The sequence below is a fragment of the Corapipo altera genome, unplaced genomic scaffold (genome assembly GCF_003945725.1).
Source record: "Corapipo altera isolate COAL_440 unplaced genomic scaffold, ASM394572v1 44, whole genome shotgun sequence".
Classification (NCBI taxonomy): domain Eukaryota; kingdom Metazoa; phylum Chordata; class Aves; order Passeriformes; family Pipridae; genus Corapipo; species Corapipo altera.
Window position 1 is genome coordinate 6,909,939 of NW_020884880.1, and position 17,840 is coordinate 6,927,778.

At 37.7% G+C, this 17,840-nt stretch overlaps 1 protein-coding gene across 6 annotated transcripts in view; it reads right to left on the reverse strand.

Annotated features, from left to right (window-relative positions):
* Positions 1 to 17,840, reverse strand: part of ETV1 (ETS variant 1) — a 65,892-nt gene that overhangs the window by 23,508 nt on the left and 24,544 nt on the right. For 5 of the 6 annotated variants that reach the window (XM_027639084.1, XM_027639085.1, XM_027639082.1 and 2 more), the window contains 3 exons: positions 8,700 to 8,829; positions 7,008 to 7,196; positions 3,666 to 3,913 (listed from right to left, as the gene is read on the reverse strand). In XM_027639084.1, coding sequence (XP_027494885.1) covers positions 3,666 to 3,913; positions 7,008 to 7,196; positions 8,700 to 8,829 — 567 coding nt within the window. Of the gene's footprint in view, positions 1 to 3,665; positions 3,914 to 7,007; positions 7,197 to 8,699; positions 8,830 to 10,462; positions 10,829 to 17,840 lie in introns of those variants that run through there. The other variant, XM_027639087.1, reaches the window with a different exon arrangement.

A 17,840-nucleotide genomic window follows, 5' to 3' on the forward strand; every position in this document is an offset into this window, starting at 1 on the left:
CATGCCAACACAAGGTATTTATTGCTTGTGAGGCTTAAAGAATACAGGGATGAGCTTTTCAGAAAGCTAGACATGGAGGCTAATAATTTTGTCTGTAGAGTTTGTTTTTTAAGTGATGTGACTAGTACCTTGGATGAAAATTTTCTGACAGGGAGAGAATCCAAATTTTCTAAGGTCCATTCAAGCTTATTAATCGTGAGGCTACTGTGAAATGAAACTGTGAGAACAACTCTGCTAATGCCTCTAACCTGCCTGGGAAATACTGAATCTATCTAGATTTCAACACAGAAATTCCTGGCTATCAGTAAGAAGCATATGCAAGCCATAATTCCTCCTCTACTTATCTCTAACACCACTGTATGACAAATTTCAGTTTCCAAAGACATGCTCACAAAAATTTCCCAACCAAAATAACTATTTTAAGTTGGCAAAACAAAATATGAGACGTAAATTTAATAATTTGTCATTTTAAAACTTTAGGATTAATTCATACACACATAACTAAAGTCATATCTTAGTATATTTGCACACACTACATTATGTAGGAAGGATCAAGCCTGTGAAGATCCTGCTTAAAAATAAAGCCCAGAATAGACTAAGTATATCAAATTTGGCCTTTTTATTTAAGTACCTGAATACATTACCGAATTCTAGAAGTGCTAGCTGTACAGGAATGCCCACTATTAGGCCTTGTAAACAAAGATTTTGGGAAGCTTTTTGGAGTATATTCATTAATGATGCAAAATCTCAATACATCCTTGGCTGCATCTTTGTGCATAAAGTTGCTAGATATACTACCAAGTACTAAATATATCCAACTGTCAGCCATGAAAAAAAAACCCACTAACTGTGGCAGAAAATGTCTGACTGAACATACATGATGCACTGTGACTTCTAGAAGTGTGGATGGATAAGGAAGAGACTCGACTCTGTTGACATTTTTCTTTATCCATTATCTCAAACATTCTGCAATAGAAATTACATACCTGCAATTACAATTACAACTAATTGATCTGCCATTTCCCATGTCATAATTAATGTCATGTTTTAATAGAGTTTTCATTCACCAGCTTCCCTCAAAGTATAAAAGAATAGTGCATAAAACCAACAAACTTTTATGAGGCTCTTTCAAACACATCCCAAAAGGAACATCCTGGTGCATTACAATGAACTTTTTAAATATGTTTCTATATTTTTATCTGAGCTGCAATAAAATACCATGCAAAAAAAGACTTTTCACCAAGGCATTCCTCATCCCTGAACATCCATAGGTGAAAAATGAAATCAATGATTTAGTGTCAAATACATTATGTTTCCTAAGGGGTTATTTAATGTACTCTTAGCAAGGATGGAAAATGATGGTTCCTAGAGAACAGATGGTAACAAGACAAAATATCAACAGACCACAGTTGTTGACTGCAATTTATGGAGTGTACAGATGTGTCAACTTAAATGCAGTGATTCTGAGGCCAATAAAAGTACTTCCTGATACCAACAGATTAATTTTTCATGACCACTTGTTACACAGCTATTACATTTTTAAAAACTAATCATTCATCTACAGAAGAAACAACAATTTTGCTTGAACATCATTACTATAAAGTGGAATTGTTGTTCTTGATGGCACAAAAAAACCAGGCATGACAGGAGTGGATAAAAGTTTGTACATCTTCCTTTCAGAATTAAATTTACTGTTTTTTTTCCATAAAGAATATTCCAAAGAAAGATGAATGCTAGCAGCCAACCCAGATTTAAAGTAACAGTATGCAATAAGAAGATCCTACTTCCAAGCCAAATATGAAGTACGTTTAAAGGGCCTTTTTTTTGACTTTAATTTAGCAGAATGAGTAACAATGCTTGTGAAGGTTGCAAGGGACTGGCAGTGCCTGAAATTCCAGTCCCCCATTTATTATCCACTGCCACATTAACTAGGCAATCTCTCCCATGCTGCTCTGTAAGATTAGAGACACACAACTGTCAAAGCCACATATCTCAGATCCTTCATCAATGAACGGGTTGAGTTCTAGATCTGATCCTTGTAATGTGAATTCCTTTTTGTCCTGTCTTACATTTCAACTTGGAGAAGTATTTTAGCCCTGGTCCCTTTCCTGCATAAGCCTAACTCAAATTTACCTAAGGACTGGTTCTTTGTTTGTCAAGATTAAGAAAGCAAAAAGCATCTCTACTTTCCAAATTCCCCTGTTCTAAAATCAAGATCAACTCTATAACAAGCACTTTACATTAATGCTAATACAAAATACCCCACTAAATAATGTGAAATTAGCTACAGAAAAGACAATAAAAAACTGTTCTACACTGTATCAAATTGCAAGATAGTTTGTCAGGAGCTAAAATTTCAAAGGAGACTTCAACTCAGCTGCCATGTAGCCTTTGGGAAATAAACTGCAAAAAAAGCATCTTGCCAGAGGCTGAACCAGCAGGAGAGCCCTGGGTGTACAGCAGCACCCAAAACAAGAGGGAGTCAGACAAAAGTCAGACAGGGGCACCCGTTCCCACTGCACAACTCAGCATGCATGTGTACAAAAGCAATCTATCCTCCTCCAGAAACACAGCTGGGACACGCTGAAATCCTTCCTTTTCAACACTGTGGCATACGTGAAGCAGGACAGAGGCAGAAACTGAAGAGGAGTTGCAGAAATCACACTAAAACTGAAAAACATGTTTTGATCACATTGTCTTGGGTCCATACCAATCAACTATTTACCTCACCTAGCCCACTTCTATGTGTTTTAATTTCTCCATACTAGTTTTGTAGTTTCCTTCTTTCCAGCTTTCTTCTCCTTGTTACTTGGTACTCATTACTAAACTCATTTGTTGCGTCCCTAATTCTCTCTCTTTTCCCAAGCATAATATAAATATTATGTTTAAATCGTGTCAAACATTTACAATGTTATTCCCTTGATTTATTTTTCTGTCCTTTCTATTGCTTATCTTTTCTGTTTTGATCAGAAGTTATTGAAAGCAGGCTCTGCCACTACCTTCCTCTGTTTTGTACTGTCTGTAGAGCAATAAGGCTCCATTCCAGTTGCCTTATAAGTGCAATCATAATAAACATTATTAATAGCAACAGTGTATTCTCTACATCAGCAACCTGGCATCACAGATTATGTACCTCCACAAAACACAGCAGTATGCACAAACTGAGAAGCTGACACCAATTTGGCCGATTCTTCTCCCTCATTGGTTTTATAGCTGTATAAACCCCACTTCAGTGGAGTTCGTCCTGATTTAAAGTAAAGCAAGCAAGAGGAGAAAGAGTCCTCTCTTTCTGGCAGACAAATGAAAGAGCTTGTAAAATGAAGCACACAAATTCAGAGGTCAGAGACAAGACAGTACAAAACAAGTTCCCTCTTAACAAAGCTCAGTTTTGTACCCTTGACTTTCTTCTCCAGCTTCTTTAACCTGTGCACTTTCTGGACATAAGAGTTCTAGAAAATGAAATCCTTTAAAGAGCAAGCAATGGTGGCACAAGTCACATGGTACTACGTAGCAATCTTACTACTTTTTAAGCTAGCTCAGACATAATTTGTGAGACTTAAGCATCAAAAGAGCAAGTTTCAAGTCATACAACCAAAATATCAATAGCACTGGCTTGGACTCATTTATTCCTTTACTATGCAGAACTAAAGGAGAGTCTCACCTACCTGAATCATATGCAAAATCCCTAGGTTCCTGTTTAATCATCAGAGGAGGGGGGAAATTTTGACTGGCTGCACTGCCAACCATAGCGTTGTGTTCATAAACTGGATCGTGGTACTCCTGCTTAAAACCTTGAGGCGGGAAAGGGATGTTTGGTTCAGACATCTGGCGCTGATATATTGGACGTCCTTCCCTTGGCATTGGAGGCAAAGGTGGGAAAGAATTGCAAGGTTCAGAGAGCTGGCGGCGAAATCTAGGACACAAGTTAGAGAGGTCATGTAAAGGACTTGAGCTACATTTCATTTCCCAAATGGTCATTATTAGTGGCTGCAACACTTTCTCAGTAATGAACATTTTGCTTATGATCATGCCAAATGCTCCCATCAGGATCACTTGCATGGCAGAACAGCAACAAGCAAAGAAACAAGAATCCCACCTATTAATACCAGCTCTAAGACCTGTTCCCACCACATCCTCTTTGCTTTCATTATCTTCTCTCAACAGAAGAGACAAACAGGAAATGCACCAGCTGCAAAATAGTAGAAAGACTGACATTCTACCACAATAACATGAAGGAGGCGTAGGTAGAGTTTTCTGCTCTTTCACAAGTGTTACCAACATATTGCTGGTACTCTAATTTATTCTTACCCATTTTACTGTTACACAAAAACCATTCCTGACCACAATAAACACATTTTGAATAGAGTATTGTCTGCTCTAACATTTGGAAACACTCCAGGGTAAAAGTCCACTGTTCTGTCCTCTCAGGGATAGTGCCACGAGAGATCTAGCTGGCAAGGTTGGCACTGCACTTCAGCTGTAATGGAAAGGGAATGTCCCAGGAAGAGGAAAGGGTACAAATTTTTGCCAAGAGAAAGAATTACCCTCCTGCCTTAACTTTTTCCCTTAGTCATTTCTACATGAAAGTAGTAATCCATACAAGCCACACTGCCATTCACTACTCCCAAATCCTCTTCAGTAGGCATAAACTCAGACAATTCAGTTTTAAATTAACTTCATTTACATGCAATGAAATGAAGAACCTGCGCTTGTTGTTTCTTCCCTAAATCCCATCTACCCTACCAAAAAGGCCTGAATGTAATCACTTGGATATCTGCAGGTTCAGAAGCATACAGAAGAATACAAGCATACAGAAGAATACAAGGATGCTATTTTCCCACCATGCCCTGATGAACTGCATGAAGTCTTCTTGCAGATTACCACAGTAGTAACCACCACTCTGTGTCTGCACTAACCAACAGCAGAGCAACATTCTTGCAAGAAACTGCTTACTACTCCTGTTATAGCATATTGTAAACAAGATACACTTAAAATAAAAAAAAAAGTAACCTGTGCCTTTCTCTGGAAGCTTCTCACTGTCACACTGAAAAAAATGAAGACCTGAGTTTTCCAGACTTTGAATTTGTACCAACTTTGGTTCATGCAAGTGAAACCAGACTTTTAGAGAAAACTCTGTGAGTGAGGAACAATGCAGGGGTTTGACTGCATAAGCAATACAACCCTTGGCTATCAACTCACAGGTAGTATATGTTTCTGAAACAATTTAAACTCTACTACCATCTGTCATAATACTGCTGTAACTTGGTCTGACAAATGTTTGCTCTCATAGTTTAATTACAAATACTGTGGAAACTACAGAGATAGAAACCATTACAATGTCGTAGTGGAGACAAAATTTATTTTCTAAATGTTGCTGTAAATAATATAATTTTTGCAGTAGAAGGAGTACTGCACTGCTACATTGGGTTTTGCAATTCCACCTACACCTGCAGAAAATAAACTTAGAAACTCAAATGTATTATGAAACAGTTAGGCTGACTGGCACTGCATTCATTTCCCTCTTTTCCTTTTTTCATTAGCCAAAAAAAGAAGCAGAAATTATCATTAAGAACTGTCAAGGAGTGAATCAGAAAATTGCAACTTGAAGATAAAATAAGAAACAGGCTCACTCACAAAGCCTCAAAGGAAGTTAATAATACTTGTTGTACTGGAAGCTTTGTATGGAATCAAGCCATTTGTTTATACAAGTGGATTTGTTTCCTGTTGGTACTTGTTAGGACCACTTATCATTCATACATTCATGCTCTGTATGAAGATGTATGGGCTATATGGACTAGATACTAATGCTATCTTATGCCACCAACACATGTTCCAAAGAAATGTGCCCTGAGATATAGATTCACATACGAATTCACATAGGTAAGTCATTTGTTTAAATGACATTTTCTAAATACACTCATTGTAGTAGCATATCACTCTGTAAATCAGGAAGATTTGAATTTCATGAAAATATAAATCTCGTGTTTGCTTCAAACACAAGATTCAAAATAAATAAGAAAATAGGGGAAAATACCTTCCACTGCAACTGTACTTTAAAAAAAAAAAGGAGAAAAATAATTTTTTTTTCCTTGAGTCAGCAATTTTGGACTTCACAAGAACACGTGATGTTCTATTACAGAAGGGAAGTATTTGTGCAAAATGCCCTAAAGAACGTGAATATCAAAGACAGGGGTGGGGTGGGGTGGAGTAAAGCAGAAATCTTGTGAAGAGCCTACAAAGCTTGTGCAGGGCAAGTGTTATGGGTACAGAAATTACACTACGATGTATACAAATATCTACAAATACTCAAGTTAGGGCTGACATACAGGTTCCGTATTCTATTTACAAGTTGCTTTAAAAACCAAGATTTTCTGTCATCTGAAAAATCTTACTACTGCTCTCTCCACAAAACCTATTTAGCTTCTGGAGATTTCAGTCTCCTGTCAGCTTGACGTTGATGTATATACAGAAACTCATTTATCCATCATCCTGTAATCAAAACTGCTGCCTGGCTTCACTGGAGGCCTGCATGCTTAGACCACAGTCCACAGCCAAAGAGATGATGGTGACTGTGGTAGCTGAAGGGGTCTATTCAGTGTTTCTTCACCTCCAGAAGAGCTTGTAGAGAACCTTGGGTGGTATTTAAAGCTATCTCAGCAGAGCACAAAACAGCAATATTAACCTTAGCAACCTCCTTCAGATGTGATCTGCACAAATCCTTGGAGGTAACAGCCTTTATTAGAGCAGAAGCATGCAAATCACACTCCCAACAACTGATTTTCTTTTCAAGTCTTTCTTAATTTGATAATGTTTAAAAGGTAAGTTGAGTTTCTCACCATATATGTATATATCTTTACACACTGCTGGAATTTTAAATGTTCAAGAGCAATCACACAACAGAGCAGACAAAAACAGGTTCATGCAATAAAGTTAGGATAAACTATATAAGAGACTTGTAGCCACAACTGAAACAGCTGCATGGGTCCCTCACGTGTTTCATGTTTTACCTGTGGTCCATAGGGAAGCTGTTGTCTTGAATGGACTGGGACGGAGGGAGATGGGTAGGGAAAACCCGGTCAGGTTTAGGAGTCTGAGCTGAGTTTGGGGAGGCATGGTGCAGCGGTGACACAGGAGTGCTGGATGGCGTCGGTGGGTTGGAGGGCCTCATTCCCACTTGTGGTTTCTGATCATAGGCACTATTAGTAAGGCAAGGGAAAAGCAAGTCAGGTTATTGCTTCAGAATAAAAACAACCAAAAAACAACATAGAATCTACATCCAGAAACACCCCCCCCAAGTGTAACATTTATAAGCTTTTCATTATAATTAACTTGTTAACCAGTATGGAGCAGAGGAATTCTCTACTTTACACTGAGAAGAGCACACAACAAATCATGCTAGAGACAAGTGTTTCAGCACAGCATTTTCTTCTCTGGGGCAAAGAAATGTATTTTTAAAAGATTCAGTCTTACAGTGACATTCTAACAGGAGGTATACAAAAAGTAGAAGCACCTGGACCAGAGCACAAAGAGCTGGCACCGCCTGCCAAGACTTTTTTTTTTAAAGCTTGCCCAAAACACAAAGTGAGACAGTAAAACAATACAGCTAGAGGGAAGGGATCTGACCTAGAAAAACAATGGTATGTTGGCTTAGCTACCCACACTAGGATGTCAGCAGCCTCTACCGACAGGGTTTTTTTTACTCCTCTCTCTCAAAAATAAACTGCTGGTCCTACAAATACACAGATGATATTTTTAAAGGTGTTTCAAACCAGTAAAGGACTTGAGAACACTTTGATCATCCCTCTTTCTAAACAGGAAAAATGCAGACATTAGGCATATAGTAAGCGCAAGCTTGCATCATTTCCTATGTCAGGTTCTCTAGTGCCCATCAGATCCATCAGTGGGTTAATTTGAGTTTTAAACCAAAATCACTCCTTTATGACTGGCAGAGGTGCCAGTCTTTTTCTTTTTTTTTTTCCCTCTTCATATCCAGAAAGTTAAATGTAAACACTTTAAGTGCTAACAGTTTTGGTAGTATGTCAGTAAGAAATCCTTCACTGTTGACACTAAAGGAAAGAGTGACATGAAAATGCAACCAAAAGAAAGTCAATAAAGAATGAAGAAGTAACAAGCCCCTCCAGCACCTACATATAAAAAAAGCTTCTAATATCTATGCCTATAAAATAAGACAACTTGCTTTTGAATAAATACCAAAGATGCAGAGCCTAATGAAATACTGTTTGGAATTGTAATCACTCATGAATATACACAAAACTTGTCAAATACATAATGTGTTGCTCAGACCTGCCAGTCTCTCGCCTGTTACACAGTTCTCTCTATCCTAATATGCCTAATGCATTTTGAAAGTACTTTCACTACAACTTGCAGAAAACAAGACACTCCTTCCTTCTATTTCACGCTTGCACCCTGGGTTTTTAAACTCTGGCTATGTCCCATGGAGGAGGAATGGAGAATATCCATTTTGATGAAAAACACTGCTTTAAAATGATTATGTAAGTGTTTGATACAACTGTAAACAAATCCATCAGTGTTCATCAGCTAAATGCATTATCTCATCAGTCTGTTATCTGCTGAAGAGGTAAGTTTTATAAGATCTCTATTATGGTTTTATTACTCTTTAGTCATTCCTCATTCAAATCAGCAGTTCTCACTGCAAACATGCTCCTGGATTGCTTTACCTGACATTGTACAGGCACTTTTCCCCATAACTGAACTTGAATGGCTGCTCTTGACTGCAAGTGGAGCCAAGTTCCGAACATGGGCTATGGGGTTCCTTCTTGATTTTCACAGGGAGACCATGAAAAGCCACTGGAAAGAGAAAGAAAATGTAATTAAAACCCAAGTACAATATTAACAATTAGCTCTCTCAAGTAAGCTAGACACTTCTAATTAAACACATAATTAATTAAACCATTGTAATACTAAAAACAATATAGGAGATAAACATTTCAAATATTTCTTTGGGTGTCAACTGAAAAACAGACATCAGAGATCCTCTGCATTGGCTATTTTCACTTTTACTGTTTAATAGAATGATGGCCAGCATCCCATCTCATTAGCAGGAAAATAACAGCCCACTTATATTTGGCTTAACTACTGTAAATGTTGTCAGAGGCAAAATACTTCCCAGGCACCAAATGTTTCTAAGTAATATCAGTGAGGTAGCTTTTAGCTATAAATGCAATCACAGTTCACTTTAAAAAATGCCACACAAGTGACTACAAAATAAAGTTCTCATATATCAGCCTCAAATATAAGATCAGGAATCTTTTTTGTCTCACAAAATGCCTGAAAATTTGCAGTGGAACTCTTGAAAGTGGATGATTACATGCGCCTTTAATTATAAGTAACATCTGAAAAAATTTTCAGAAGAATTGGCTTCAGTAATTTTTCTTAGAAATACACAAGACAAAATCCTGGCTTCATCAAAGTCAGTAGTAGATGTGATAGAGACACAAATTGAAAAAAAAATAAATCATATTTTTTAAAAGCTAAAAAAAAAAATCCAGAGGGGATGTGACAGAAATTCAGCATTAATTAGAAGTACAAGTTGGTCTGTATTAATAAAAAGGCCAAAGGTAAAGACAAGGTTAACCAGCAAATTAGTTTTAGCCAGACAACTTTCCTTCTCTCATATCCAACCTTAACCAAAATTAAAGTAGAAGAAAATTCAAAGTTCACCTGACATTGACAAACCTAAGTGGTTACGAGGACAAAGGACTAAAAGACAGATATGTAAGAGCCTGAAAACACACGTGTTAAGTTTTAAATAAAATGAGGTTGAAAATAAATTTTTGAACTCTGAGATGCCTAGAATTCGGAGATCAATTTTATCACTGATTTTTGATGTTGTCACCAAAACACCATAGTTTGAACATCACATTCTAGACTGACACAGACACTTGCATCTCCATGAAAACTCAGTTCCTGATAGAGAATCTCGGCACAAAATCAGGCCATTATTATATACTGTCAAGTAGCATCTTGCCCTTTTCTCTCGCACCTGAACTTAGGAAGGACAATTTGTTACAGACTGTATATTTTCTGATACTAATGCACCTGCATACACATGCCTGTGTCCGGTGGGGAGATAAATGAAACACTGTGTTAGAAGTGAGCATCAGAATCAATAAATTCTGGCATTGTAAGATCTGGATTCCAGACTCTTGTCATGGGTTTTCTCATGGTTGGGCAATGTTCACAGAACTCATTCCCAAAGAGACGCTCTCATATCCTATTATATGACAGCTTCTACTACTGCCTTTCAGCTGAGAGATCTGCAACATAACACTGTTATTTTGACACATATTTTCATAAAACTTACAAGAATTCTCTCTAAAACTGCTATTCAGCTATTATATTTGGTGGATAGTAATGAGTTATGTGGAAAGATTAGAAAGGAGAAGCAGACAGTAAAACAGGTACGCAAATGCATACTCACACCACAGTAACTTAGGAAACAGAGATGAGAAGTGATGAACATCACAAGAAAAAAATTCTTCCTGAATAAAACTGAATTTCCAGTAAAAAAAAGACCACATGGACTTCTTGAAAAAATATTCTCAAATATGGAAAAATATGGCAAAATACAGCCCTGTCAGCTTTCCACTGTAATCGCAAAGCAGGCTGACATCCAGTAGTTTGTTCCAGGACGTTGCTAGTGAACTTTTACTGCTGACTCTCCTTTGCATGTCTTGGTCAAATAACATACACCACACATTTAATGTGTATGGCGGGCTCCACAACTCTGGGACAGTGGTTCTGATGCAAAGGTAGGCAATCTTTTTGACTTGAATCAGAAAATTAAAACACAAATGCAACAAGACTCTTTTTTAAGGCCAGTATCACATATTTGCACAAAGGCCACATGCTGCTCTACTTTTTTTTATTTTTTTATTTTTACTTTGCTACTTCCTCAGAGTTAATCTGTTATGAAAAATTACTTCCCTTATTTATTTTTAAATAACGGGAGTACAGAGACTCCCACACCACAGCCCTGTGCGGAGAACTGGCTGGGTATTTCATCACAGCGCTGAGAGCCTGAACGTCTGCTAACAGGCAGTTTTCCAGCTCACTGGCACAGGCACAAGTGAAAGCAGCACATTCATTTTGTGCAATTTGCTTTACCTTCCCACATGGAGTTGGTGCATGTAAAAGGCTGTTAAGTACTAAATTATTCCTTATCAAATCACCATCATCTGGAGTCATGATCAACACTAATTAAATTACTTTCACTGAACACGGCTCCAGCCTGCTGCCTCTACTGCGAGGTACGTTTTATTTTGCTTACTGTACAGTCCTAGCAAGGTACAGGGCACAGTGCTAGAAGGCATCAGTGCTGTAGTTTTAATTAGAGTTTACCTCACCTTTCTCCCAGCTTTATAAGCGAGGGTAAAGTGTATCAAATCAAGTAGGTTAACACCTTCATTTCATTTAGGGAAAGCATTACAGTCCAAAGTGATTTTATATTAGATCTTTATCTTTACTACGGCCAGAAAGATAATGTAGCTGTAAAATTTAAAGCCTTCCTCGGGCAGTCCCCTGACACAGTCACCAAGCTAAGCTTTATCTGTAAGTTTACAGTTTTAGAGGCAAAAAGGAAAAAAAGATAGCCTGATAAAAATACTTACTGCATTTTTGGGGGTCTTTCTTGAAGGTTACTCAACCTTTCAAACAATCTTAAGTGTGGCTGAAGATGACAGACTTATTCCAACAATAAAATTTCAAATGTTCAAAGCAGTTCTTGTATCATCACTGAAAACCCTCCACCCGTCACTTTTCATTTTAGTGTGACATTCATTCTACAGTGCATCTATTAAAGCAGATTTTAAACATACACTGTTTTGCTAAACTGGATTTGATATTATGTTTTCAATACACTTTCTTTTAAGGAGAGCAGTGTTGCTTATTTATACAATCTAATCTTAGTGCAGCATACCAAGCTACCAACACATTCAAATTAACAAAATGACATTTTAAACAACCAGCTCCTCATCACTTCTTTCTTCCTGATGGGAAATTCATTTTACTTAACCTCAGAACAGAGTCTCAACCCTATTAAAGTAAGGGCACTCTGCCTTACTAATGATCTTATTAAGAAGTGACCAAAGGCCAAGATTTCATCCCGAGTGATTACTTACAGATAACTACCTCCAAACTTGAAAGGCAAACAATCTTATGTGTATTTAGATGAATGGCTTCAACACCTCAGCTACTGGGGAAAGTCACGCTTATCAATATCAGAAAGGACTCGACCCACAGACCCTGTCTGGAGTTCCTCTGAAGCCAACACCCAGATATAAGGCAAGCAGAAGGACTGCTACCATCTGTAGCAAATTCATGAAGGTATAATACATTACTGCATGCACATTTTCTTTGTATAAATATATCTATATCTGGATAGTAAAAGGGCTTGAATATTACACATAATGTGCTGTTGTACAGACCTATATTTTATACAAAGCAATGATTTCATCATGAAGTAAACTTACACAGAACGTGTAAAAACACAGGGTGAAACTTGCTACCCTTCCTTTAGCAGTGTTGTTCTCCATTGCTATCTGTCAACAGCCTAATCCCAAAACATTTTGTTCATAACAACATCCAGTTTAAGACTTAAATGAAGAATAATTTTTTTAAGAACTCTAAAATTAAAGGAGGAATTCGTTTGTCTCAGAGGAATCTGATATGTGTACCTTCTAGCCTAAGAGACAGGAAAGGTACCATTTTTGTACAGACAGAACTGAATATTTTACATGAAATTGCAAGTAATTTCTCCTTTCAACAAAAAGTTATTTTATAAATTTCAAACTTCAGACTCCTGCCCAGAACACAAAGTAAAATCTGATTTTATTTTCTGAAGAAGAATAGATTTAAACATATTTTTAAAAGCCATGAAACGGTACTGGTAATTCAATGACATTGGCTAATGACAATCTTGATTCCAGTGACCAAAGAGACAAAGATGTCTTATTATCAACATTTGTAGATCAAGAGCATTTCCTACATGGTATAAAATCAACTGACAGCAGCTGATTTTATACCACACCTTGCTTGTGCTAGTGAACTCTGATATATCCTAGGTAATACTAAATTTGTGAAAAGGAAGTAACTGGGAAGTCACAAAAAGTCATAGCCTAAACATGCTGTTTCTGAACTGCTTTTCACATTCATGCTCTCAAACCACCCTCTAAACCTAATATTGTAAATAAACTCATTCTTATCATCAATTGGCACATTAATATGCAATGTAAGTTTTGAGAGATTTCTTGAATACATTTGCATATAGGGGATTTGATTTTTTTCAACAGTAAGATGAAGAGACAGGAGATGTAAAAATACTTAAGCTAATACCGATACAACTCCAGGTGCTAGACTGACTGAGGTGACCCAAGATAGTACTTGGTAAAATTTCAACAGCAAGAAGAGAAGGCCCCTGTACTGATAAAGCCAACACTGTCACACTTTAAATCTATCTCTCAATATACACTGAAATACAGCAGGCATTTCAGATACATCAGAGTCTCTCCAAGATTCTTTTCCAGTACATTTACCTCTGGCAAGCCCTCCCCTTCCCCCAACACACAAAAATCCATTACTAAAGGGTCTAATCTCAGCTATCAGCACAGAGTGCCTTTTATGGAGCCATTAAACCATTTCTCTTGTTTACAGTGCCTGAAGAAAGATGTGAATTATGTCTGTGACAAAGCAGGCGATAACATTTCTAAACTGCTATCAAAATGCAAACTGAAATACACTTAAGGACAGGGACCCTAATTCGTGTTTTTGCAATTTTCCTCACTCGCTATAACTTAACAGCACTCACCTGATGATTCAAACAAATTATTTATGCTGTAAGTACAACAGGTAGTCATTAATAAGAAAAAAAAAATCTACTTTCAAATGAACAAATTATTGAATGGTTCGTCAAGGAGTGTAAAATGCTAGTTTACCTCTTTGGTCATAGCAATGACCCAGGTGATCTTATCAGTAGACATTTTTAAAAAAATCCAAACACAACATTGTGGGTTCATATGAGGCCTTAAATGCTCTATTTTTGCAAGAGTTACTTAATGTTCAATCCATACGTTCGGTATAGGTATTTGCATATCTGATGCCATGAGCCATAAAACTAAATTTCTAGATAACCTTCTATTTGGAAATGCCAGGCTTTACATGTATTTTCTGAAGAGATTTCAAAAATGTGCATTTAATTTATGAAACAACAGCCTTCTGCATTTATTGATTATTTATTTCCAGATCATTATGATTTGAGCTTTAGACCTTTGCAGGAAGCTGCACTCTGATTTTCAACAACTATTTAACAGGTATCTGATCAAAGACATCTAGATGCCAAAGCGGTCCTCTTTCCACTTCACTATATATTACGATGAGAAATTTTACTGGTAACTTTGGGATGCTCAGGAGAAACTAGCTGACCATTCGTTCATACTCCGGAGGTTATTGCTGCTGCAGCTGAATGTGGCATGCAGCCTAGTTTACTAACAAAAACTGAAATAAAAACATCAAGTTGGAGAAGTAACAGATGAAGAGAGATAGCAGGATGGAAAGACAGTAAAGCTGGTAACCAAGACTTTTCGGCTAAACTGTTCCCAATGATTTTGAATTACAATCCTACACATACAGATGACTGCAAGAGCTGAAGACAGAAGCATGGATGCTGCAGGCATAGACAGCATCTGCAATTGTTTTCACCCTAGTCGATCTCTTGTCTACAGAATAGGAAAAAACCCTTTTGTTTCTGACCACTACCACAGCTGCAAAAATGAGCAACACTTGAAGACTGTGGACTGATTTAAAAGTGGCTGAACAGATTACATCTACACAGACTCCACCAAGCTCTTCAACCATTTGATCTATCAAAGTCAACTCTATCAGATCTTAGCTGAGCTCCAGTCAACTGGATTTCATTTAGGTCCTGCTCTCTGCCAGATATCGGAAGAAGCTGGTGACAAACTGGATATCTGACACGCAGATATGTATCATCACTGTGGTTTCAGAGACTATCCTGGCAGTTTACATAAAAACTGAACATAGACAAGAGACCTGAGCTTTCACTGTCATTTCTGTCAAGTACCATCCTGAAGAAGTGCATAATCTTGATATTATTCTCCATTTTATGTTTGCATCTAGAAAACTAGAACTCCTTTTAAGATGCAGAATTCAGCCCTAAGGACAACTGGTCTCTATCTAGACTAACCAAGTGGTGACCATCCACCTGAAACAGTCTGTATGTGTGTGTTTGGATATGTGTGTGTGTGCACACTGAGTCAAATGAAAGTAAGCATACTGAATGTCCAAGCATGCCTCTGCAATGACACATTACATTGGTGAAAATATGTGTAATACAGTAGTAAAGGGCAGAAAGCTTTTTCCTCTTCCTGTGAATATGTACAACTGGGGAGAAAATGGGGAAGCATCATGCAGAAGAAAGGAATAACACATAAATGTGTAAAAATGCATGCAATAAAAAGCTAGTTCTTTCTAGCAGACTGACTCTAAGTCCACGGAAGGAAATTTCAGGATAGCTCTGCCTCTCCTTGTGTCAGTGCTCTTTCCCAGAAAGCAGAACTTCATGACTGGGCAGTACTTGGCAAACCTGCTATATATGATTCCATCAATTCAGTCTTTGCCTTGGCTTCAGATCAGATCCTTCCAGCCCCTACCAGCTCAATAGATAGAAACAGCATGGGACCTCATTTTTTGGAAGCTAGTTCTGAACGATGAGCCCAAGCACCAGCTTTCAAAGCCAACTGGCAAGAATAGAATATGTGGGCACGATGGATCTATTTGAGAACCTTGTTTAACAAAAAGAAAATACCAGCTTTGAAGTAATCTGTCACCTTTACTGGAAAATATGCAACTACAAATGCACTTTAATAGCATTTAGAACTCGTGCTGCAAAATAAAGCAAATTGCTTATTTTCTCTTCCAGACTAAAGCATACAATTCTGTGCATGTCAATTAAAGGTCTACTTGAATACTTCATCACACAAATGCTACATAATAGTATAGTCTTTACAATCCTCAGTGGGTGGGGAGGCATAGGAGGCGGGGGGTGAAGAATAAGGCAGCCCAAAATTGTGGGATTTTGTACTCAAAGTCTACATGGACTGTTCTCAGATGAGATGTCATGAGAATTAAAAAAATTGATTCTGAATTTGAATTAGGAAAAAGTAGCAAGCAGGTGAAAATGAACTGCAGCAGAAAGCTGGAATTTATTATTGTTTACTACCACAGAGTTTCAAGATGGAAAATAACAGCACATTTTCCTACAGTTGATATTAGGAAATTCTGGACCTTAAGATCTACAGTAATGCATCCACCTTAACAAGCATTGTTTGTTAAAATAACTGTCTCTTGCTTTGGAGCAAGAGATGTTTTTTTCTTTCCTATTTTTTTTAAGCATTACAGATTAATGACTAAAAGATAAAAAAAAGGATTAATGAAAATCAGTTTTAAATTAATTGAATCACCTGTTCATCTCTATATTATGTTAATTGTGTATGTCCACCATAATTTTTCCCTATCTTTACTATGATCTGGCATTAACATAAAGCCTTTGAGAACAGTAGCTGAGGCCAAAAAAAGGTTGAAGTAGAAAACAGAGAAGGGTTCACATCACTGTCCATAAAGTAGGTTTATATGAGGGCATTTGTACAGGTATATGCCATTTCCCTAAAGGACAACTTATTTGACTCCTAAACATGATGTTCCTGCTCCTGTTCAGCAAAGAAATTCTTATAAATGCTTCTTTATAAAAGAAAATAAATGTCACTCTTTAAATGAACTGGTTTTTTCTAAAGCTTGCGTGCTAAGACACTAAAAGATTTTGCCAATATAGCTATTTCTGGGCAGCTAACCCAAGACTCCCCTGCCATGACAGATGCAGCCTCCCTGAGAGGTGGAGGGGTTCCCAGTCAGTGTGGGAGAGGAAGCACAATATTAGAGGTTGCACCCATACAGCTTAATAATTGGTTCACTGCTATAAATCCCCTTTTTAGTCAAGATATCCCTCATTTGCTTGTCTGTGCAGTTGCAATTTTTGAAATGCTCATTAAAGTTACTGAGGGTACACCTGCAGCTTTCTAACACTGGGAAGTGCTGAAGGCACCACTGAGATAATTCAGATATTTGTAGCCACTTGGCTTCTCATTTAAAAAGACCATGCCGGTTGAAAATTGAAGTCTACAAGTATATTCAGTAGAGCAAAAATTAAAAAGCCCTCTCAAAAAGGTAAGCCACCTGACTGGGGAGTGGGGGGAGTAACTTCCAGTAAACAACAATAAAAGATAACCTATTAAGTAAACCCAAAGAAAGAGCAATTCCAAGGCAAACTTTTCTAGAGGCTCCTAGTTAACACCTAGTTAGGACACTGCAGGTCCTTTGGCCTAAACTGACACTGCTTACTGGCTGAACTGCCATATGGAATTAGAACACTGTCTCTACTCTGGTACCCCCAAGCAAAAAAAACATCTGGGCACTATTTTGGTTAGTTGATCACTCTTCACCTCCACCCCAAAAGATTTCCACTTGCCAGATAACAATTGTCTAGAAGGTATTTTCATACAGCAAGAGCTGCAGTTACCGACAGTTTCTTAGCCTCCAAGAGCAGCAATCTCACAGAAATGCTGTCACAGGCACCATTTTATTCCAATTTATGTCCCCTTCCTATAGTGCTCTCCTTCCTTTCCAGACAGTTACCTGTCCGGCTGTAGGAGACTCACAGCTGCAGGCAGTGGAGTGGAAAGTGCTTCCAGGGGGTCTCTGCCTCCCAGCAAGTACCTCCAGGGCAAAAG